General features: G+C 42.8%; 1 protein-coding gene across 1 annotated transcript in view; it reads right to left on the minus strand.

Annotated features, from left to right (window-relative positions):
- LOC126299060 (complex I assembly factor ACAD9, mitochondrial-like) overlaps positions 1 to 26,097 on the minus strand; it is a 104,815-nt gene that overhangs the window by 53,653 nt on the left and 25,065 nt on the right. The window contains exon 2 of the mRNA XM_049990730.1: positions 12,812 to 13,020. Within this exon, the coding sequence (XP_049846687.1) occupies positions 12,812 to 13,020 (209 nt within the window). The remainder of the gene's footprint in view (positions 1 to 12,811; positions 13,021 to 26,097) is intronic.

Raw genomic sequence — 26,097 nt, forward strand, 5'->3', positions numbered from 1 at the left:
TTAAAGTATTTTTGGGTCTTTCGTCATTTTTCAGAAAGTTCGTGACACAGCAAGCTCTTAACAGCCCACATCTTCTAAATCTTCTAAAGAAAAATTCCCTTTGGCGATGGACTACAGAATGTCAAGCCGATTTTGAAAAAATTAAACAATCATTAATCCACGCACCACTCCTCTGTCATCCGGACATGTCAAAAGACTTCTGCCTATCGACCGATGCGTCATCTTATGGACTTGGGGCCTTTTTGTTTCAACTGTCTGTTGAACATGATCGAACAATAGTAAAACCTATCAGTTTTGCCAGTCGCACCTTAACTGAATGCGAGAGATCGTATTCAGTTACGGAACGCGAGACCCTTGCAATTATTTGGTCTATGCGAAAATTTCAATATTTTCTCTGGGGAAAACATACACGCATCTATACAGACCACCAAGCTTTATCATTTTTACTGTCTTGCAAATTACTTCATTCCCGGCTCACTCGTTAGTGTTTGTCGTTACAAGAATACGATTTCGAAATTATTTACATCTCCGGCGAAACCAATATTGTTGCGGACGCTCTTTCTCGTCTTCCGCACGATGCGAAAAATCTTTCAGATTTGCATGAGCAAACTTCCGACTTTCAGGTCATGGTCATGTTAATGTATGACGAATCCTACAACCGCTACTATCACCGAATCTGCAGGGATTTTGCACAGTTACAAGATGCCGATCCTAGGTGGTCTACAGTAAAAACAAAATTATGTCAGAATTCAAATTCTAATCTTCAAAATTACTACAAGATCAACAACGGTGTACTGTTTCATCGTTCCCATCTCGTGTCAGAGCGTTGGTTGGTATGTTTACCGGAAGCTTATGTTGACGACTTCATTTTGTTCACCCACAAAACCTGGGGACATTATGGCATTAATAAATGTGCCGTCAAGATCCTACGCTTCTGCTATTTTCCTAACATGCGACGTAGAGTCCTGCAGGTCATTCGCAAATGTATCATTTGCCAGAAGGCAAAATATTTGAACAAACATGCATCAATTGAATTGCATCCCATTCTTCCAAAGCAACCGCTTGATTTGATTTCCGTAGACATTGGCGGACCCTATCCACAATCCCGCGGTGGTGCTAAATACATTTTGGCTATATTGGACGTTTTTACTAAGTATGTGAAATTGTACGCCTTGCGCACAGCCACTGTTGCGGCTATCATTCGACGCTTTTCGGCCGACTACCTAGCCCGCGTCGGAAAACCTGTCGCTGTCCTAACGGACAATGCATCGTACTTTACGAGTGCAAAGTGGAAATCATTTCTGCAAGATTCCGATATTAAACATGTTCTTACTTCCCGATTTCACCCACAGGGTAACCCCGTTGAGCGAATTTTTAAAGAATTTAATCAATTTATGCGCATCCATTCTTCTACAAAACATTCCAAATGGATAGAATACCTCGCTCCTTTCGAGTACATTGTGAACAATTTGCCACATAGTTCAACCGGATTCTCACCTGCCGAGTTATTATCAGACGAACCAGAAAAAAACTCATGGTCTAGTCCCCTGCCTAAGTTGTCTTCGAACGATATTTCTTTGCAGGAAAAGGTAAGGCAAGCTGCCATTACCCTGGCACACACTGCGGAGCTCCGGAAGAAAAAATTTGATAAACGGGTCAGACCGACACGTGTGTTCGAAATTGATGATTTGGTATTGCTCACAACCCATCCCAAATCTACGAGGCTAAAACGTTTGCTTAAGAAATGGCAATTAGTTTACTCAGGTCCATACCGGATCGTCGATATTCCTCACCCTGGATGTTATTTATTAGCATACCCTACAACACAGAAAGTTAAAGGACTTTACGCCCACCACCACTTAAGGCAGTATGCAAAGTAAGAGAAAGAGAAAGGATGTGCTAGTTACAGCTAAAATGTTAGTGTTAATTGTTAGTCAATGCAAGGAATCATAACGCATTAAACTATAGCAAATCTACATTAAACATTACATGCAATCCAAGAACTATTTAATCTACGTTATATTTACTATGCTACGAATAATTTGACTACTAGCCAAGGACAACGAAGTTAGCGACCAAACTTACTCCTTAAACAGGCATTTTCTAGAACAGGAAACTATGTACAAGAAAAAGGATTTTATTATGTTAATAACTGTGATGAATTTGAGAGCCACCAGAATGCTATACTATACGCCAGCATGAGTGAATGATTGTGCTGAAATGAGTGTGAAAGAATGAATGTGAATTTTAGTTTATAAGGTAGTTTTTATGATGATGATGATGATGAGGATTTCGTTGTGTGTGAGCCAATGATGCCACCACGTAGTATTATTTGATGATTTGCGATTTATATTGAAGCTGTTCTATGAGAAGAAAGGTGAATATTAATTATATGAAGCTGTATGAATGAAAACGATACGTGTGTATGAATACCGATAGATGTTAATGAGAAATGATTCGCCGTGTAGGCAATAAAAAAGGAGAAAGAAAAACTTATTTGGTATGTGCCCTATTTAAAAAACCATTATCTCACGCTTGGCATAAAGAGTTTGTGTGCTCTCCATCGTAACAAACGTAAATTTTGTACATAGGTCATTGTGGAGGAAAAATGTTTATCAGCCACAGCGAAATAAATAATCTGCTTACGTAGCGAATAAAAATTGCTGTCGTTATAGAATCTCATTCTTTACACAGGCTAATTGTGTAGTACCATGCATGCAGGCTGCCTTCGTAAGATTCGTATTCTACATTTACGAAGGTCGTGTTTAATGGTTACGAACTTATGAACTCACTAACATTAACACTATTTAAAAAAATGTTTTTATCCTGTGAAGTAATTTAGGTGAAATCTAGCACTCATTACTTGATACTGTGAGGACATGGACATATGTATTTGTGTAAGTGGGATAGTATATAAGTTATGCAATTTTATGTCGTTCTGTCTGGACCAGAGTTAAGAAAATGCGACTCTCATAAAACAATTGCTAGGATACGAAGTCTCCCGCTCTCTGCTCATGTTCTCGACCAAGAAACAAAAACTACACGACTACCGGTACGACGTACAATTCACGATTACAAGAAAACATACTTTAGTGTATGAGATTTTTCTTTCTCTTTCAGCAAAGTGGATAAGTTTTTGAAGATTTGTGTGTGAAGCAGTACGACGCAGCTGTCTTCGTGGACACAGCGATTTTCTTGTCTTTATGGAAACTAAAGCGCATTCATTTTCCTTTACCTACAGGAAATTCATATATTTATTTTACTACGTGATACTCACTAAAGTACACCTCTTATGGAAGGATCCTATAGTCATTTATTAGTACGTTTACTGACCGAATTTTTTTCAGGAATATAAACTACCGTGTCATTAAGCTCATATTTACCTAAACATGACTGATTCAACGAGTGAATTAAACCATATACGGTACTCACATTGATTCTTGCAAAAATCTATGACTGATTTACAGGAAGTGATTGACAATGATCATTGAATTTCTTTTTGCTTAAACAGCAATTCGGATCAACTTTAAAGGATGAAACTGAATACAACATGAATTGGCTTAAAGTCAGTGACACTTGCGCAATGGCAAAGTTTATGATGCATACGTTACGCAAACAGATACACTATTCGTCGCACACATGTGTGAAAACACTACTGTATTGATGAACATTTTGTAAATATGAATATAACCCAATCCTTCTATCTTGATCCTACTCCCACCTCCTTGCCCACTGCTGGACGATGGATAGTGGGGTAGTGAGGTTTTTGCACTATTCTTTTGTATATTTTGTCCAATCATAATTTGCAGCACTTAGGGTCTCTCGTCGAGTTTTGCAGAATTCTTGATGGCACATGCCATAGATTTCAATATTCTGTAAAGAAGGAGATAGTACTCCGTTAGTGCACATGCACAGCAAGAAATAGATGGCACAACCTGAATTTCGTGTACATAAATATGTCATGTCATGTCTAATTGTAAAATTTTGTAAATGTAAACAACTAGCAATCTCAATATAAATCTGAATTTTGTAAAGTTTCACAGGACACGACTAGCAAAGTATTTCAATGGCTATGTAGCAACTTAGCTACGAAGAAGTTCATTTGTATTATGTATATTGAATTTCATGTCTATAGTAGGTAATCATTTTATGTATATGTACATGTCCATTTTTTCTATGTAATTTTGAACTTGCCTATTCAAAACTTAAATGTCCTCTTGTGAAGGCTACACACAAAACAGTCTTACTATGTGCACCTAATATAAAAGGAGAAAAGATGCAAAGTGTAATTTTGCTCAAAAGTGAAGTGTCTGTGAAAATGTGTTCTCAGAAGGAACAGGACGTCGAACCTCCCTTCTGAACAGTGTAAAAAAAAAAAAAAAAAAAATCAAATAGTGTTGATAAAGAGAAATCAACCAGTCAAGAGTAAAAATATGATAGAAAAGTGTTTTCCGTACAAAGTGATAAGTTTAATCTCAAATTCTACGATAAAGTGCAATGATGCGTATCACAGTGATCCCTACCTTGGAAAGTGCTTGGAAGTCTGCGTTGTACGGTCTTCGGATGCGGCTACCAGTACTGTCGCGTCCGTCGTAAGGGGTGGCGCCGCCAGACGTGTCACCGCCTATTATACCTCAACAGCGGACCCGAGCGCGAGGCTGTACGCAGTGCCGCGGTGCGTGGTGGATGGACCACTTTATCAAAATTACTGCACTCGTGCACGCACAGCCACTCTTAAACACCAACAATACTGATATGAACTTTGTTGTCATCAACAACTTAAAACCAAATTGTATGACCTTTTGTGTTCTTTTGTCGTAAGCAGATTCATTACCTATTGTCCTGATGTGCAAACTGTAAAGTAAACAAAGTTGTGGTGCTGTGACTTTTACTGTGCTTCGCACGACGCACCACACTGAACTGAGGCAAAGCATAGTGCTCACTGGTCGACACAATAAGAACTGTGAATACAGGGTAGCAGCTATTGTTTTAATAACAGGACTGCCAACGGTGCAGGCATCTCTCTAAAAAAAAAATGAATCATCCATTGATCAATTTCAAAGTGGCTATTTTGTAATGTGCAACAATTTATGTATATTTACTTAAACTTTGTACTTTAGGCTATAATTCTTTATATATGTATGTACTTGTCATATGTTTGCACCAGCATTATACAACATTTTCAAACACTGCACAACCTTGTTCGTCAACTCAAATCTGGTACTGCCGCAAAGTTTGAAAAACTTACGCACCAGTAGAGGGGGCCGTGTGGCGATACCTGTAAGACACCGCTAGCCCACGCCTCTCGCGGTGTGCGTTTAACCCCATTTAAATGACGCGCCAAGCGCGCGCCCAGCGGCTGTACGATTAATTAAATAATCGGCGTGCTAATCACAGTTGAAATCTCTGGTCCAGAGGGACGTGAAGAGGCTGTGGTCCAGAGAGAGAGTAGAGGCAGTCGAGTCTTGTTCAGTCTTAAGAGTCAGTCGAGCTAGAAAGTGTCTTGTGAAACGATCATTCTGTGGATAATATTAGTGTGATGATTTCTTTTATATGTGTTGTGTTGTCTTCTTCGATGAGTAAAAAAAAAAATATAGGTAAAATAAATTTTTGTGATGTCCATCAATAAGTTCATTCCAGGAAAAATAGAACCACTTCCCTTCACCTTTATTCACCCTTTTTTCTTTCTTTCCTTTCAACAAAATAAAAACAAAAAAATTACCACCCTCCCTTTTTTTTTTAATTCCGGACATCACAGTATATCAGATCGGATTTCATTTAACATGTACCCTACCTCTCTGGCCTGGTTTGAGCAAGCACAGATTTGCAGAATACACCAATATGATCCTTCTGAATGGCGAAGTTCACAGTAATGAAAGAGCCGCTCGTCATCTTTATCAAGATCGTTCTCCACAACATTCAATCCATCGCATACCCTTTTCACCTCGGTAGCATTACTAACATGTTTTCAAATAGTTGTTGCACAGAAATGGTATGTTTCCTGACATGGGTTTGGTTTCAAAACATTATCTACTCACTCTCCTCTCCAAGTCCTAGAAGTTTGTTAAAGTAATTTCTGAATGCCGTGCATACATTTTGCTGCATGCTGTACACTGCTTCACAGACTTCTGCAGTGTGCAGGTGATCACATGTGTACATTTTGTGTTGGAAAAAGTCTTATTTTGTACTGACTGAAAAATGTTGCCTTCATAACATTTTTCCAAAGAAAGTACCTCAGGAAGTGTTGCAATAATCTCTTCTTGCTCTTCTTAATTATATAATGGCACTTTGCCCTTATCAGCCAAAAAGACAGATTCTGAACAGAAGGCCTGCACTTCGACCTCCTCATGCATACTTGCCTGTTCCCAGTTGCAGAAAAGCACCAGTCATTCAACCCACATACAGGCAGTCATTACAGCTGTCCAGAAAACTGGTAGGAAGGACGGGGAAGGAAGTCGGCCGTGCCCTTTCAAAGGCACCATCCCAACATTTGCCTGGAGCGATTTAGGGAAATCACGGAAAACCTAAATGAGGATGGCCAGACACAGAATTGAACCGTCGTCCTCCCGAATGCGAGTCTAGTGTCTAACCACAGTGCCACCTCTGGAAATTTTGAAACTGAGCAAAAGTTTTCCATGGAGAGAGCATTGCCTGGCAGTGTAATGGTAACAATATCCCAGTGATAGTAGTCATTCGCTCTATTGGTGTATGCAGTAGAATGGTTTTTGGGCTGCAGCATGGAGCACGAAGGTGTACTTAGGAGTTAAAAGTGGTATGTCAGTTCACAGTAGAAAAGCGAGTAATTCAGTTATAAGTTATGAGATTAAGATTGAACCACTATCATGTTTGTGAATTAGTAATATTAATGGAGAAAAATATTGATAGTAGAATGTAAATGAAAAGGGCTTCTGTGATCAGCAATTAACTTCTTAAGGTGTATATGCAAGGTAGCAATAGTTACTTCAGTATGAATGTAAAACAAGCTAAACTGTTCACAGAAGACTGAATGAGTTTAGGCATTGTAAGGGAAGGGTGTTACCAGTAGATGCTGCAGGGACAGTAAAACGAAGTAACTTGACTTTTGCTATTGTTATTTGAAGGTGACATTTTCCATTTTCAACTGTATAACTTTAGTACTTAAGAAATGTAAGAGAGACTTGTTCCTATTAGATACATGGTCAGGTGTATTTCATAATGAAGCATGTTCTCTCAGTAAAACCACCAAACCCAATAGATGCAAAAAATGCATTAACAAACTAAAGAGACTGGAACAAACGTATTACAATGTGAAGTTTGAATTTTGAGGAGAATGTCATTTAAGAAATTGTTGAATTTTTTTTATTTTCCTTTGCTGTATCACTTATAAAAAAACCATGTAGTGGACTCAAAAGAAGGCTTTAGTGGCACATTGTTCACTGACTGTTGCTCAAAGTGCTCCATAAAAATGTCAGTTGCTACTGGCTACAAAGGTGACTGCATATCAACACAATGAGATTATTCATAAAAGATTATTCATAAAATTCTACTTTATATTTAAAATGACTTGATTGTAGACAGTATTGCATCAGCTCACACATATCTTGAGCAATTTTATCCCGTATGATCTCCACAGTTAGAATGTTAGAAAATAAAGATTTTAGATGTAAAGGAGTATTATGATGTTTGGGAAGATAGATAATTTGTGGCATTTGTCATTTATAAAGATGGCAATACCACCTGCAACCCACTCTTTACTATGGTTGCACTTTTCGTACAGGTTATCACCCATCACAACAGTGGTGCCAGTTTCTTTAAAATGTGTCTCTTGGAAGCAAAGGCACGGGGATCTTCCTTGTGCTAAATATCTTAACTCCTCCACAAGGTCCCTAATCTCATTAATGCTCGATTGCAGTATGGGAGCCATTTTAGCAGATTAAGTTTTTCTCTGTCTTTTGGCTTCTAAAGCTACTTTTATTATAGATACTTTGAAGACCTATAGACTCTGCTGATAGACTAGCATGACATAGTAGTTGAAATGAAGTCAATATGGGCTAAAGGTTTTAGTCCAGGATTTCTGGTCCTGTGCCCTTTTCCAGTTTCATATTTCAGTTTTGAAACAGGCAGCCTGACAGACACATTTTCTGATTTTTCTGTTTCAGTCGGTATGGAAGATATAACAGTCTTTCGTTCACTTGTATCTTCTGTGTTTGTGAATGATCTTGTAGTTAAGACTGACTTAAAAGCAAGCGTGTGTTGGAAAGGGCATTTGAAAACACCGTCACTTGATCCAGCTTACACAGATGTTTTTGTAGGGATATTATTCATTTATATATTTTTTTTAATCAACAGCAGTAAATTTCAGTTGACATACTGGTGGTTTTATCACCTGATTGATATTTTTCGATTCAATATAAATGATTCATTGTGTGAGCTTGATTTCCTGAATTTTATTTTCTTCAACGAATGCCGAATACTCATAAATGCAAACTGCTTGGTTCACAGCACATTTTATGCAGAATAGTTGTGTATCGAATATAATTAGAAATTTGAAAATACCTGCCAAAGCAAAGATCATGATGTATGAGGCATTATCAGCCAATTTTGATCTATAGATCAAAATGTTGGGCTTTGACAAAAAGATCTGAGCAGAATACAAGCAACAGAGGTGCACTTTCTATGAAGGAATGTGGACAAAACGAGAAGGTACAGGATAAGAAATGAAACAATATTACAAACCCTGCAGATCAAGCACCTAAAAGAAATAAAGTAATAGGCTTAAAAGGTTTGGCCACATTAAAAGAGTGGGATCAGAAAGACTTCTGAGAAGAGCCCTAGAATGGACACAATCTGAATGACCACAAACAAGATGGAGAGAAAAAAGGACTGCAATGGATGGAGATTCTAACTTACAGACTGTAGGAGAAAAACTTGGAAGAGGCTGTGTGAATGACCTGCATAAGCAGAAACATTTCACGAAGAAGAAGAAGAAGAAGAAGAAGAAGAAGTACTAGTTTCACTGACCATGGTGTTTCAGGTTGGTGTGCCACTTTGTCACACCCACCACATGTTACAGTGTTGGCACCCAATACACCTTCAGTCTGGCATATGATTGCACCTTAACATAGAAGAAACCAGTTTTGATGTATTTTGGTACCACTGATATACCGACAGTGAGTAGAAATACAGTTGCTTTCTCTACCTCACCATTCACCTGCTTCATTAAGTTACTCATATCAACACTGCTTCCTTTCCATTCACTTTCAACTTTTTTGGATAACAATCCTCATGCGACTTCTATGTGGTACAGCCCCCTGCTCAGTTCAAAGAGTTGTGAAGTTTCATAGATTCTGAATATTCACCAAACTGTTTCACCTTTTGTAACTCTGTGAGAGATGTTTCTATGATAAATGTTCTATTCCTACACTGGTTTTCTAATCTGACAGTGCTTTTGAATACAAAAGATACTTTTTCAAAAGACCCGATGTCACCTTCCAGCATAATGAGACTTTTGTATACACTTTCTTACAGATCATCAGTTTAATACAAGCAGTATTTAGCACACTTTCAAGTTAAAAATTTTCCCCCTCCACAGGTTTTTAGCATTGTTGCAACCAAGCAAATATCCCCAACTCTCTATAACATCTACATCTACATACATACTCTGAATTCCACCTAAGTGCTTGGCAGAAGGTACCCCATACCATTACTAGTCATTTCCTTTCTTGTTCCATTCACAAATGGAGAGAGGGAAAAATGACTTTCTAATGCCTCGAAATGAGCTCTAATTTCTTGTACCTTATCTTCATGGTTCATGCAAAATGCATGTTGGCAGCAGTAGAATCATCTGCAGTCAACTTCATATGATGGTTCTCTAAATTTTCTCACTAGTTTCCCTGTAAAAGAACATCACTTCCCCTCCAGGGATTCCCATTTGAGTTCTCGAAGCATCTGTGTAACGCTTGTTGTTAGAAACTACCAGCAACAAATCTAGCAGCTGGCCTCTGAATGGCTTTGAAGTGTTCCTTTAATCTGATCCAAACACTCGAACAGTACTCAAGAATAGGTCACAATAGTGTCCTATATGCAGTCTCCTTTAAAGGTGAACCACATTTTCCCAAAATTCTCCCGATAAAATAAAGTCGACCATTCACTTTTCCTACCACAACCTCACATGCTCATTCCATTTCATATTGCTCTGCAACGTTATGCCCAGAAATTTAAACAATGTGACAGTGTCAAGCAGGACACTACTTACGCCATATTCAAACATTACGAGGTTGCTTTTCCTACTCATCTGCATTAACTTACATTTTTCTACATTTAGAGGTAGCTGTCATTCATTACTCTGACTAGGAATTTTTGTATAAGTAATCTTGTATCCTCCTACAGTCACTCACCTTAGACATCTTCCTGTACACCACAGCATCATTAGCAAACAACCATGAACTGCTGCCCACCATGTCTGCCGGATTGTTTATGTGTACAGAAAATAATAGCAGTCTTATCACATTTCCCTGGGGCACTCATGACAATTCCATTGTCTGTGATGAAAACTCACTGTTGAGGCCAACATACTGGGTTCTATTAAGTCTTTGGACGCCTCACATATCTGGGAGCCTACTCCCTATGTTCATACCTTTGTTAACAGTTTGCAGTGGGATACCGTGTAAAATACTTTCTGGAAATCTACAAATATGGAATCTGTCTGTTGCCCTCCATCCATAGTTTGCAGTATATCACGTGAGAAAAGGGCAATCAGGGTTTTGCATGGGCAGTACTTTCTGAAACCATGCTGATTCGTGGACAAAAGCTTCTCGGTCTCAGGAAGATCTGTTATATTAAAACTGAGAATATGTTCAAGGATTCTGCAGCAAACCTACATTAGGGATATTTGACTATAATCTGGGGGATTTTTTTCCAGTCACTTGGAACTTTGTGCTGGGTGAGAGATTCATGATAAATGCAACCTAAGTATAGGGCCATTGGTATAGCGTGCTCTTTGTAAAACTGATACGGGATTTCATCCAGACCTGGCATATATATATTTTCTGTAACAGGGATGTTTATTACTATGTCGTCCATACAGGAATCTGTTTGATGGTCAAATGACAGTATGTTCATATGATTCTCCTGCATGAATGATTTCTTAAATCATTATTTTGAAACTTTGGCTTTTGTTTCGCTGCTGTCAACTGCCCCACCACACTGGTCAATGAGTGAATGGATGAAAGTCATGTTTCAACAGCATGACACATGGTTTTTCTGAAGTATGCATAGAGCTTATGGTTACAGAGAACTAACAGTACTCATCTGCTTCCAGCTTGGAAAACCATATGATGCTGAACTGGCAGAATTCCATGAGGTGTTTGCCATTTGGCACAACCCAGGCAGTACGTGTAGCTTACTCCCTACATTCCTAGTTGTTGACCGCCACCTTCCTGATGACTCTACATGGATCCCTTTTTCACTTTAAACCTATCAAAAGCCAACAACACTTCCACTTCAACCACTGCCACCAATTCAACATCAAACAAAACCTTCCATACACTGCAGCCACTGATGGATCCTGTGTGTCCTGGCAAGCAGATCATCTTCTCCCAATATGCTAAAATTTTAGCCAATGCTTTTGCAGACAGAAACTAACCACCTCATCTGGTTTCAATCAGATGATTGCACATGTTGACAATCAGCCACACATCTCAAAACCACATGGGAAAAGAACAACTGAATCATGTTTTCCATCAGCTTTGAATAACTCTTGTCATGACATGAAATGAGAAACATTCTACTGAACATCCTTTCACACCTCCCAAAAATTGGTATTCAGCAACCACTCAATGCAGAATTCTCGTCAGTCGCTATGTCCCAACCATTCCCACCTCCTGAACTATGTATGGGTCACATCCCTGTGGAATACCCAGATGCAAGACCTGTGCTATAAATATGTCCATCAGACCCTTACTTAACCCCATCTCTGATAATACCTATGCAGTGAGATGAAGGATGACCTGTGAAAGCAGCCACATCTTACACTACCATCATCATAAACTCTGCCTTGTTTTCTATGTGAGTATGACCACAAACATGCTGCCAAGCCATATGTATGGTTAGTGTCAGACATTGGCCAAATGCCAGGACGACCATCTAGTTGCAGACAATGCATGTCTGCCCACTGCTCAGCATGTCTTACATTTTATGTAGTATTTTTGCCTCACTTATGTACTCACATTTCACTTTTCTTCTTTCATTAATTATTTATATTTTAACTTGCACCTATGTCTAGTAACTATTTCTTAGCCTATCTATTTTTATTACTTATTTTCTAAGTTATAATTCACATCCCTTCTCACCATATTGTTAATTTCTTCTCACCATGCTCTTCCCTCTAATTAGGATATTTCACCATCCATTCTGTCTCCACTGTGCTGAATGATGATTTCTCTTTTTACTTTATTTAAAATCAACTCTGAATTATCATTTGATACTTTTCCAACTCTATCTTCTCTGTCCTGTGTCATATTCTCTCTACTATGTTCCGAGCTCTCCTACCATTACCAAGGATCACAGCTTCACTCATACCTTCTTAATCCATACAGCAAATACATGTAACAGTTTGCATTTATGTCTCTTGTAGTAGCATTTTGACAAAAATGTAAATTCAAAACCTTAAACTTCATTGCAGTTCCCTCTGCAAGTTCACTGCTTATAATGTACATGTAAGGTGGGTAGCTATGCCTCATTGTGGAATTGTGCAGTTTTGTATCTTATATCATTTAAGAAATTGGCATAGGATAGCATGAAAATATTTATAAATGTCAGTGATGTATGTTACCTTCAAGCCAATTGCTTGATGTGCTGCAAGTGTGACAGCTATGGAGCCATCAAGAGCTATGACTTCTCCGAGCCGAGCGTACTCAGTTGCATTCAGGCCAAGGCCACCAAATTCAACAGGAATTTGTTGTCCAAATAGACCTAATGACTTCAGACTCTCTAAAATTTTTTCTGGAATTGCTCCTGATTGGTCTATTGCTTTTGAGTCAACTGAAAAATAATTAGAAAAAAGTATCACATCAATTAGTATACTGCATGCATGAAATACTTGGTACACACGTACTTGAAAACAATTTCCTTAAAATTACTTAAACCTGTATAGTTGAAGATATAATATAACAGCAACACCAACAATGTATTTCTACATTTTATTGTGGTGTGTGTTTAATCCATTGTTGGAAACCTGGCAAAACCAAAGTATTATGAAATCAACAGAATGGAAATCAATGCTATAAAATGTAGCTGATCTAATATTATAAGCCAAAACTTTACCAAGTAAGATATCAAATACTTGATTTTAGCTTGTCTTAATTCATGTCATGTCCATACTATATTATCATATGTCCGTCCCCATATGACACTGTTCGAGACTGGCTGTTTTTCCACAAAATTCCATACAAGAAAATCTATAATGGTATGCAGATTGGTTGGTTCAAAGGAGGGGGGGACGGGACCAAACTGTGAGGTCATCATCCCTTGTTCCCGCTAAAATAATTACACAAAGGAAAGAAGAAAAGAAAGGAGACAAACAGCACAATAACAGGAGACTAGAAGAACCAGAAGAATGACAGAAGGACAACCAACACTACAATGGACAAAACAGGAAAAGAAAACTACAGAGAGAAGCAGGAAACAGGTAGACCAGATAAAAACAAAAAAAGAGAGCAGATGACTGTGGGTGGCCGACCATGAGAATAAAAAGAGAAAGCCAGTCACTCTGCGACACATTAAAACATCCAGCTTAAAAGCATTAGGGTGGAGAACACAAAGGACACATGCAAAAACTTATATAGAATGATAAAACTCATTGTCACGTATAAAACGTAAAACTAAATTAGCCGATGAAGCATTGTCAGCTAAAATTAATGGCAATGAGTCCGGTAACTGAAGAGTCCATCGCACGGCAGCCACAGGACAGCTCACCAAGATATGGGCCACTGTCAGCCGGGCACAGCTCCAGCATAGGTAGCTCATCATGGTGCAGGTTGGTTGGTTGGTTGGTTGGTTGGTTGGTTGATTGGGGTTGAAGGGACCAAACAGCAAGGTCATCCGTCTTTTGTTTCAAAGGTGGTCCATTCTGATGGATTTACGTCTCAGAAGAGTCATAACGGGGAGGGGGGAACCATGTAAAAGTGCAATCGTGTTGTCAATGGTGAAAACAAAAGGAGGGAAGTCAGCAAGTGGGCAACCCCAAGGCTATGCTAGAGGCAGGAAATATCCCACCTCTGATGCAGTACAGGCAAGACCACCTGCTATTCAAAAGCATTCAACTGATAGATTGTAAAACTGTGTATTGTAAAAGGAGACTAACCAAATCTAAAAAGTGATTAAAACAGAGTAAAAGGGAGAGAAAAGAAGATCTTGACCAGGGAGGGGAGTCAGGAATCCCCAAACACAACTTATAGGGGGAAACACCCCCAACCCTCACCACCCTGCCCCTAATCCAGAGGGAGATTAAAAACCTTAGAACTGAAAATAGAAACCATTTTCACAGAGGAAACTGAGAACCAGTTCAACCACCTGGGAATCATCTGCCAATATTAAAGGTACCGTGCGGGGAGGTCTGTACTTAGTACGCAGAGCCAAAAGAAGGGGGAATTCCACCAAAATGTGGGCTACTGACTGGAAGGCTCCACAACCACAAAGTGGGGTGGCTCATTACGCAAAAGAAAAACATGGGTCAGCCTGGTATGCCCGAAGCGGAGATGACACAGGGTGGTCGAGTCCTTTCGGGAGAGGCAGAACGAAGAATGCCATGGGACAGGTGTCACCTTAAGTGCACGAAGTTATTAAACAGGGAGGTAGCCTCCCAAGAGTTGGCACATGATTGTGCGCAGTGGAATTTGATATGAAGCCGCAAATGCGCCGCAGGAGAGGTTACAGGGAAGGGGGGTAAGTGATTGCTCCCCCAGCCAAACGATCAGCAAGCTCATTACCTGGGATACCCACATGGCCAGGGACCCAAAGGAAGTCAACGGAACAAGCTGTATGGTGAAGATCAGTGAGATGGTCATGGATGGCCGAAACCAAGGGATGGCGGGAAAAACACCGGTCAATAGCCTGAAGGCCACTCATTGAGTCAATACATAACACAACGTGGTTGTGTTGGAACTGTATAATAAATGTAAGGGACTGAGAAACTGCCATCAATTCTGCAGTAAACACCCCACAGGCAGTTGGGACGAGATGATTTTCCATGCCAACAGAGGACATGAAGGCATATCCCACACGATCAGCAGATTTAGATCCATCTGTGTAAAAAACAACGGCATCCCGAAACTCCCATAAAATTCGGCGGAAAACACAACGGAACACCAATGGGGGAACATAATCTTTCGGACCGCGGCGGAGATCCATCCGAATCTGGTGCCAAGGAACTAACCAAGGGGGTGTTGGGAGGGAATGTGGGAGACAAGACAAAGAAGGAAGCTGAAAATCATGGCGTGGGCCTGATGCTGGGGCAGTGGCAGGAAGATGGGGAAGTGGTCCCTACCACACAGGTCGTCATGTGCTCCCCAGTGGATAGATGGGAGAAGTCCTGGGCTGAAAATTGATAAATCAATGGCTGGGTGACTACCATGATCCACACTGAAATGTGTGGCGGCTCCAGTATTTAAGAGACAGAGGTCGAAATGAGACAGTAAATTTTCGACATCTCTGCCTTGGCCAGTAAGTATGGTGTCACCCCACATGGGGTTATTGGTGTTGAAGTCTCCCAAAAGTAGGAAAGGTTTAGGGAGTTGATCAATCAGTGCAGTCAATATGTTCAGGGGTACTGCACCATCTGGAGGAAGATATACATTGCAGACAGTTATTTCCTGTATCGTCATTCTGAAAGCCACAGCTTCAAGAGGAGTTTGAAGAGGCCCAGGTTCACAACATATCGAGTTCAGGACAGACACAAACTCCACCTGACACTTTATTATAGTCGCTATGCTTCCTGTAATATCCCTTATAGCCATGGGGGGCAGGGGTCCGCATCGCTGGGAACCATGTTTCTGGAGGGCAATGCAGAAAGCAGCTGTAAAGCTTAACAGTTGCCGTAGCTCAGCCAGGTGATGAAAAAAACCACCACAATTAAACTGGAGAATGATGTCACCTGCTGCCACCGACTTATTGCCTGAGCAGTCTATATCCATTGTGTCTGAGGATCTGGTGAGATATAGGTCCTCAGCGGATGCCAGAATCTCCACCTTATCCTCAGATGATTATCTTGCAGGTGGTGGTGGTGTGGGTGCCACCGCAACTCCCTGGTCTTGGGGATCATCTTTTTGGATTTCTCTTGCTGCTCTTTCGGTTTCCCTGGCTGGGAGGACTTCACTGATTGAGTCTCCGGGACTGAGGATTACCATGAAGCACTACGACCATCTGCATTTGGGCTCTTCAGCCACTGGTGGGTGTCATCTTTCCCATCAGCAGAAACCTCGGAAGGGAGGGATCCAAGGTACCCCTTTCCTAGTGACAGGAGCCAAAGAAGACTTTAGATTCTCGAGAGCAGAAGTGGGGACTGATATCCCAGATGGTTGGGGGGATGTTGCTCCTGAAGTAGGTGATGCAAGAGCAACAGAGAGGGGAGTGCCCCCCACCATCAAGGGGGCAGGTGTAGTCTTCTGGCTCTGAGAGGTGACTGAGTTTGGCAGAGCTGATGGGGCTAGAACTGTTGCAGTGGCAGCATAAGACGATGTCATACGTACAGAATGTAGGCGTTCAAATTTCCACTTAGACTCAGTGTAGGTCAGTCGGCCCAGGGTCTTGTACTCCATAATTTTCCTTTCTTTCTGGAGAATCCTCCAGTCAGGCAAGGAGGCGAATGGTGCTCTCCGCAGTTGACACAGATGGGAGGCAGGGCACATGGATTATTGAGATGTGATGGACGTCCACAATCTTGACATGTGATGCTGGAAGTATAGCGGGAAGACATATGGCTACACTTCCAGCATTTAAAGTACTGCATTGGGAGAGTATGTAGGGCTTTACATCACAATGGTAGACCACCATCTTGACCTTATCGGGTACAGTGTCACCCTCGAAGGCCAAGTTGAAAGCATTGGTGGCAACCTGATTATCCCTCGGACCCTGATGGGTGCGCCGGATGAAATGAACACCTCGCCGCTCTAAATTGACGCACAGCTCGCCATCAGACTGCAAAAGAAGGTCCCTGTGGAAGCTAATAGCCTTGACCATATTTAAGCTCTTATGTGGTGTGATGACAACTGAAACATCCCCAACTTCTTACAAGCATGTAAAGTCCATGACTGGGCAGTGGATGCTGTTTTTATCAGGACTGACCCAGATCGCATTTTGGATAAACCTTACACCTCCCCAAACTTGTCCTCTAAATGCTCAACAAAAAACTGAGACTTTACCGTCATGAAAGATTCCCCAGCTCTCGAACATACAAGGTACTGGGGCGAATAAGAGCCGCTGCCATCCTTAGCCTGACGTTCCTCCCATAGTGTGGTGAGGGAGGGGAGTGATTTGGGACTGTACTTCTGTGTGTTGAATAGAGCCCACGAAAGCTTAGAGACTGCTGGTGTTTGACCACCAGCATGGGATGATGTACTATGCTTCATCGCGTGTCATCCACTCTGAAACCGTCCACTCCGACCAGGAGCCCTCCCCACAGGCACCACCCAGTCACAGTAAAGGCCACCTGGCAGGATGGCCATTGCTGGGATTCCCAATTCCCCAGGGTGACAGGCATCTACTTCTCAGCATACGTGGGGAGTTAACAGTGCAGGCATCAGCAGAGCAATCCCTGTGTGGTCAGGGGCCTACAACCAACAGGGTACATGGCTACCGTGCTGGATACCAGGTGCAACCAAGCATCCAAGTCTATTATCATTGTAAACATAGAAAAAGATACTGCACAGTTGATAGAAAAATATGCCCCCAGTAGGGTGACCTTGCCCAACAGCTGGAAAATGAGCGGAAGTGCAGATCCATGTCAACACAGGATGCAGAAGGTCTCAGTACACAATGGACAATGCACCATTTAAGGCGACCTTCCCCAATTGGCTGGCTCTATGGGAAAATTTTGAAAAAATGGAGGTCAAACCCTACAGCAACCATCACATAAAGGCCGAAAGGTGCGAGACTACTTTTAGTCACCTCTTATGACAGGCAGGAATACCTCGGGCCTATTCTGACCCCCAGACCCACAAGATCATGAGGAACCATGGTGCAGCAGGAAGGGTCTTTGAATCATTAACTTCATTATGTTTATGCTTTGTACACATTGATTATGAAGATGACTGACTCATTGTAAGAAAATCCCACATGATTGCCAGTGTCCCCAATTGCATACTCCTTCCAACTGGGGTCCCCTCCACAAGGGGGCGCACCTGCCTTAGGTAACTGTTCACACCTCAGGTCACACCTCCCAAACACCTGACAGAGGGACCAATCGGCAATTTGGGAAGGTTGCAGATCAGGCAATCACCCCTCCCTAGACCTGGCCTGTACCAAGGGGTACATGCCTACCCTACCTGTCGACCCGGGGTGGAATTACGCGTTATCCAGTCACCTGTCATGTCTCAGTCTTGTGGAAAAGCCTTCAGGAGTGAACAGGGAGGAAGAACAAAAAGAAGAACTTCAAACACCAAAGCGGAGGTGCAAGAGGAGAAGGGAAACAAAGAAAGGAAAAGGGAGTGAAATACAATGACGAGACGGTTCTTACGTCAGCGACTGACAATGCAGAACATTCCCAATAACACCACAGACGTTTTACCCGACGGAGGGGAAAAAGAATAGCAAGAGGGTAGACATGCAGCACGGAAGGGAAAAAATGCTGCGACGGCTGGGGTCCCGTGGTAACCATGCACGAACCTGTCAAAGAGTGGCCAGCTCCCTGGGGGATAACAAAATACAGCCGAATTAAATCAGGCAATGCTGTGACAATTAGGTTAGGAAACGAGACACAAAAAGCAGTACATGGGTTTTGGTATTTGGGCAGTAAAATAACTTATGATATAAAATGTTGACTGGTAATGACAAGAACTGTTTGCAAAAATATTTGTTAGCATCAAAGAGATTTTAGTGTTACGAAATATTTTCTGAAGGTATTTGTCTGGAATGTAGCCTTTTACGGAAGTGAAACATGGATGATAAACAGTTTAGACAAGAAGAGAATTAAAGCTATAGAGGACTGCTGAATATTAGATGGGTAGGTCATGTAACCAACGAGGAGGTACTCAATAGAATTGACAACACATTTGTGGTATAACTTGACTAAATGAAGAAATCAGTTGATAGGACACATTCTGAGACATCAAGGGATAACCAATTTGGTTTTGAAAGTAAGTGTAGACAAAAATTTTAGAGGGTCACCAAGAGATGAGGAACATTGAGGAGGCTCAAAAGGATGTTGGTTAAAGTAATTATTAGCGGGTGAAAAAGCTTGTACTGGACAGAGTAGTTTGGAAAGCTACATCAAGCCAGTCTTCAGGCTGAAGACAACAACTTCGTTAATAGACTGAAAACTCCATGCACCACTTCAGAGTGACCAATGGGGAGTGTGGGGGAAAAATTATGTGTTGGTTGTGAGATGCAGCCGGAGCATGGACAAAAGATGGACATTCTTTTAGGCAAGCACATCTTTCCTCTCCTCTCTCTCTTGATGGTTCATGGACTTTGTTCCACTACCGAACAACACCTGACACAACCAACCTGATGGGCTGGTGGTCTGTTTTACAACCCCATGACACAATCGACTGTGCACAGTGTACTGGAATATAGTAAGAATATTGGCTTTTAAACCTCTTGTTTTATTTAAAACTCTCCCTTTGGACACCCACTCTCTTTGAAAGTCCTGAAGTCACCATTCTGCATCTGTACAGCTTTCTTACAATTCTTCTTTTTCTCCAAGCCTTGTGATACAGCCCTCTTAAAAGTTTAAACTGGATACATTTCTTCTAACTTTTCCTGGCCTTACCCCCATATCATCACGGGGTTGGTGTTTATTCTGTTTGGCAAAGTTAATGGTAGATGGTGGCCAGAGCCCTTCCCGTCCCCAGTACAGAATTTTTGTACCCCATCTGTCTGCATCCAGTGATACCCAATGTGAAAGTGTGGGAAAGTTTCCAAATGTTTGTAAATTGTGTAACCAAGTGGGGACAAGTGGACCAGATCTGAATTCACCTAGTTGGATGTGGGAAACTGCCTAGAAACCACATAAAGGCTGTTGGAATCCTGGCTCTTGTCATTAATCCACCTTGCTGATACAATCTGGCGCCAGCACACCTCATCAAATACCAGAAGTGGTGAGCTAACATGCACTGTTATCGGTGGTGGAGGTGGAGGTTGATTGACTGGTAGGTTTGTTTGTTTGTTTGTTTGTTTGAGGTATAAAGGGACTAAACTACAAGGTCATCAGTCCCTTTCTGACACGAACAAGGCTCAGGGTAAAACAATACCCAAAGTACACTTGGGAAAGTAAAAGTGGGAAAAGAAATGCGGAACCACACCTAAAAAGAAAACAACTGCAAATCACAAAGAGTGGGGAAAACTTACACCACAAGAAAAAGCAGAAGAAGGTATTAAAATCATAGAGAAGAAGGTTGGTTGGTTTAAAACAAGGGGGAAAGGGACCACACTACAAGGTCATCGGTCCCTTGTTCCTAATAAAACAATGCCACAAGTGTGAGAATAAAATAGACGAGACATATAAGACAAACCGGAAAGAAAGGAAAAAACCACAAGAACAAAGGAAAGGAAAGGAAAGGAAAGGACCACTAAAAGAAACAAAAGAGAACAAGAAAACAACAGAGAGATGCAAAAAACAGTTAGAAGAGAGTAAAACAAGGAAGCAGATTACAGTGGCTGGCCGACCACGAAAATAAAAAAGGAAAAGCCAGCCACCCTGCAACACATTAAAACCTCCACCCTAAAAGCGCTACATTAAAACCTCCACCCTAAAAGCACTAGGGTGGAGGACACAGATGGACAAAGGACAAGCACTAAAACTCAGATTGAATGATAAAACCCATCCTCACAGATGAAATGTAAAACCAAATCAGCCGATGAAGTGTTGTCTGCTAAAACAGTGATAATGAGTCCGGCAACCGAAGATGAAGTCGCAGGGCAGCCAAAGGAGGACAGAGCAGAAGAATACGGGCCACTGTCACGGGGCACCGCACCGACACTGAGGTGAGTCTTCACGGTGCAGGAGGTAGCCGTGGATCACGCAGGCATGGCCAATGCGGAGCCGGCAGAGAACCACGGAGTCCCTGTGAGAGGACCTCATAGAGGACTTCCACACATTCGTGGTCCCCCTAATGGCTCGCAGTTTGTTGTGCGTACTGAGATTTTGCCATTCCATCTCCTAAAGCTGAAAAAACTTGCAACGTAATAACAAACACAGGCCAGTCGTGGGGATGCCCATCTCCAGGAGTGGTTTAGTGTAGCCTTTCTGGCCAGCAAGTTCATTTTCTGGGATTAGCACGTGACCAGGGCTCCAGATGAACACCACTGAATGACTGGATCATTACAGGGCATAGATGGAGTCCTGAATGGACACTACCAAAGGATTACGAGGGTAGCACTGCTCAATAGTTTTCAGGCTGCTCAAGGAGTCAATACATAAAAGAAAAGACTCCCCAGGGCATGAATGGAGAAACTGGAGTGCACGAGAAATGGCCACCAACTCTGCAGTGAATACACTGCAGCCATCGGGTAAGGAATGCTGTTCAATATGGTCGCCGTGAACATAGGCAAAGCCAATGTGGCCATCAGCCATCGAGCTGCCTGTGTATACCACTTCGGAGTCCTGGAACATGTCAAGAATCGAGAGGAAGTGACAGCAAGAGAGCCGCAGGGTTAACCGAGTCCTTAGGGACACATGAAAGGTCCACACGAAGCTGTGGCCAAGGTGTACACCATGGAGGCATATAGTACATGAACGGATCACAAGTAGAGATGATGTAAAGGGAAGGACTGCAGTTAGGAGAGAAGGGACCGCACATGAAGTGCAATCGTTAGCCCCGACCTGGGCCACTGATGCGGGAGATGGACTGCCGTGAGTGGGAAGAGGAGACAGTAATTTGGATGCTCAAGGGAACTACGAATGTGTGCTGTGTAACTGATGAGCAGTTGCACATGTCTGATCTGCAGTGGAGGGACCCTAGTCTCTTATGTGGGGTAACGGAAACAGAAACATCCCCCAGCTTGTCACAAGCGAGTAACTCCCATGACTGGGCACAGGATGCTGTTTTGATCAAGACTGACGCAGATCGCATTTTGGACAAGCCCTCCACCTCCCCAAACTATTCCTCTAAATGCTCAACAAAAAACTGAGGCTTCATCGTCATGAAAGATACCCCATCAGCTCTCGAACATACAAGGTACCGGGGCGAATAAGATCCACTGCCATACTTAGTCCGACATTCCTTCCGGTGTGTGGCCAGGGAGGGGAATGATTTGGGGTCATATTTCTGTGCATTGAATTGAGCTCATGAACGATTAGAGACTGCTGGTGTTCCTCCACCAGCAAGAGATGATGGACTATGCTTCATCGTGTGTCATCCGCCCTGATGCCACCCACTCCGACCAGAGGCCCTCCTTGGCATACATGGGGAGTTAACAGCACAGGCATCAGCAGAGCGATCCCTGTGTGGTCAGGGAGCTACAACCAGCAGGGTGCATGGTGGCCCCACCACAACGGACTGGCTGTCTGCTTGATATCAGGTACAACGAAGTCCATGGTCTTCGTCAATGCACAACGCGACATTGCACAGTGCATGGTGGAAAATGCACCCAGGAAGGTGTCCTCACCCAAGAGATGGAGAATGGGTGGTACTGCAATGCGATAACGAGAAAATCGCTCTGAGCACTATGGGACTTAAAATCTGAGGTCATCAGTCCCCGACAACGAGAAAGTTGCCTACAGATCTCAATGCATGGTGGTCACAAGGCACCATGTAAGGTGCCTTTCCCCAATTGGCTCGCTCTTCGGGAAAATTTTGAAGAATGGAGGTCAAACCCTACAGGGGACCATCACAAAGGCCGAAACATGTGAAACTCCTTTCAGTCATGTCTTACAACAGGTGGGAATTCCTCGGTCCTATTCTAACATCGGAACCACAGGAGGAAGAGCAGACGGTCTGGGCTGGTTGATCACAAGAATAAAAGAGGATGAGCCAACCACTCTGCAACACACTAAAATGTCCACCTCAAAAGACAAGGCAAGATAGACACATGAAGGAAAAAGATGAACACCAGGACAAAAAAATGCAAAGAAAGGATGATAGAGAGTTAAAATGTAGGAGGGTGCAGGGCCCAGAGAGAAGGCCAAACCCACACCCTTAAAAGAAATTTTGGAAATTAGTGGTAAGGTCTTATGGGACTAAACTGCTGAGGTCATCGGTCCCTAAGCTTACACCCATGCCCGAGGGAGGACTCGAACCTCAGATGGTGGGAGCCACGCAGACCGCGAGAGGACACCTCAGACTGCACGGCTACCCCTTAATGATATGTTAAAAAAACCCTCATGAATAAAATGTTAAACTAAATCTGCTGTTGAGTCACTGTTGCCCAACAGTGAAGGTAGTGTGCTGGGAAGGTTAAAATTCCATTGCAGAGCGGCTAAAATTGGGCAGTCCAGCAAGATGTGGACGACTGTCATAGTGGAGCCACAGCGACACCAAGACGTGTCCTTGCAACGGAGGAGGTAACCACATGTTAGCCACGTATGGCAATTGCGGAGCCGGCAGAGAACCACCGAGTCCCTGCAAGAGGTCTGCATGGAAGTGCTCCACACATTCATAGTCTCCTTAATGACACGCAGTCTGTTGTTCGTACGGAGACTATGCCACTCTATCTCCCAAAGCCGAAAAACCTGGCAGTGTAATAATGAACACAGGTCAGTGACAGAGATGCCTATCTCCAGAAGCTGTTTCCATGTAGCTTGTTTGGCCAGCCTGTCTGCAAGTTCATTTCCTCGGATTCCAACATGACCCGGCATAGATGGACTCCTGGATGGATGCTATCAAAGGATGATTAGGGTAGCACTGGTCGATAGCTTTTAAGCTGCTCAGGGAGTCAGTAAAGAGAAGAAATGATTAACCAGGGCATGAACGGATGTACTCAAGTGCACGAGATATGGACATCAGGTCTGCACTGAATACACTGCAGCCATTGGGCAAAGAATATTGCTCAATATGGCCTCTGTGGACTTAGGCAAAGCCAACATGACCACCAGTCATCGAGCCATCAGTGTAAACCACTTGAGAGCCCCCGAACACGTCAAGGGTCAAGAGGAAGTGACAGCGGAGAGTGGTGGGGTTAATTGAGTCCTTAGGGCCATGTGAAAGGACCAGGCAAAGCTTTGGCCTATGTTTACACCATGGAGGTGAACGTGAATCGACCTCGAGTAGAGGTGGTAAAGGGAACGACTCCAGTTCGGGCGGAAAGGAACGGACATGAACCGAAATTGTAAGCCCTGACCTGGGCCACTAATGCGGGAGATGAACCACAGTGGTTGGGAAAACGAGGTGGTATTTCGGATGTTCAGGAGAACTACGAATATGTGCAAAATAACTGGTGAGCAGTTGTGCATGCCTAACCTTCAATGGAGGGACTCTGGCCTCCACCAGTACACTGGTCAGTGGACTGGTACTAGAAGATCCCATCGCTCATCGAACACCACAGTGGTGCACAGGATCAAGTAAACGCAATGCTGAGGGCACTGCCAAACCATAAATCAGATTCCCATAGTCAATGTGGCATTGAACAAGGGCTCTTGTAGAGCTGCAGCTGTGTAGAGTGATCTGCACCCCAGTTGGTGTTGATCAGGCAGCAGAGGGCATCGAGGTCCTGCCAGCACTGACGAAGGTGAGGAAGTCAAATCAATCTGGTGTAAAAAACCAGTCCTAAGATTCGATATGTCTCCACTACATTGCATGGGTCCTCATTAAGGTAAAGTTCTAGTTCTGAATTAATGGTATGATACCGACAGAAGCGCATGACACAGGATTTCACGGCTGAAAACTGGGAGCCATGTGCTACAGCCCATGAGTGCGTCTTGTGGATGGCTCCCTGTAGGCGCCGCTCAGCAACAGCAGTACTGGGGCAGCAGTACGAAATGCAGAAGTCGTCTACATACAGAGAAGGTGAGACGGATGGCCCGACAGCTGCTGCTAGACCATTAATGGCCACTAAAAATAGAGATATACTCAATACAGAGCCCTGCGGGACCCCATTCGTCTCGATATGGGGAAGAACTATGGGAGGCTCCAACTTGGACACAGAAAGCACAGAGCAACAGGAAAGTTTGGATAAAAATTGGGAGCTGGTTCAGAGACCCTACTCATATAATGGAGCAAGGATATGATGTTGCCAGGTCAAGTCATAGGCTTTCCATAAATCGAAAAAGAAGGCAACAAGGTGTTTCCATCTGGAAAAGGCTGTTTGGGTGGCAGATGCGAGTGACAAGATTATCAGTGGTAGAGTAACCCTGGTGGAAACTGCCCTGGCATGGAACCAGTAGGCCATGTAACTCCAGGAGACAAACCAACTGACAACACACCAAACATTCTAGCAGCTTACAAAGAACGCTGGTGAGGCTGATAGCTATCCACATCAAGCTGGTTTTTACCGGGTTTGAGCACTGGTATGATGGTGCTCACCCACCATTGCGATGGAAAGATACCATCGCACCTGATCCAGTTGAAGATGATGAGGAGATATCGCTTGAAGTCGGATGAGAGATGTTTAATCATCTGAGTGTGGATCCGATCTGGACCAGGAGCTCGTTTGGGGCAATGTGCAAGGGCACTGAGGAGCTCCCACTCTATATATGGGGCATTATAGGGTTCACTGTGGCATGTAGTGAAGGAGAGGACTTTCCCTTCCATCCGCTGTTTGATAGTGCAAAAGGCTGGCGGGTAGTTTTCTCTGATGCAGAACCTCAAGCATAGTGCTCAGCAAAGTGCTCGGCAGTCACGTTTGTGTTGGTAATGCCAGTGACACCTGTTGGGGTCTGGTACCCAAAAAGCCATCTGATGTTGGAGAATGTTGCCATGTATGTCGCTGTAGAGCTCGCCTACACTGTTAAATGACTTCAGCAATTTC

Source organism: Schistocerca gregaria, chromosome X (genome assembly GCF_023897955.1).
Source record: "Schistocerca gregaria isolate iqSchGreg1 chromosome X, iqSchGreg1.2, whole genome shotgun sequence".
In the NCBI taxonomy this organism is placed as follows: Eukaryota; Metazoa; Arthropoda; class Insecta; order Orthoptera; family Acrididae; genus Schistocerca; species Schistocerca gregaria.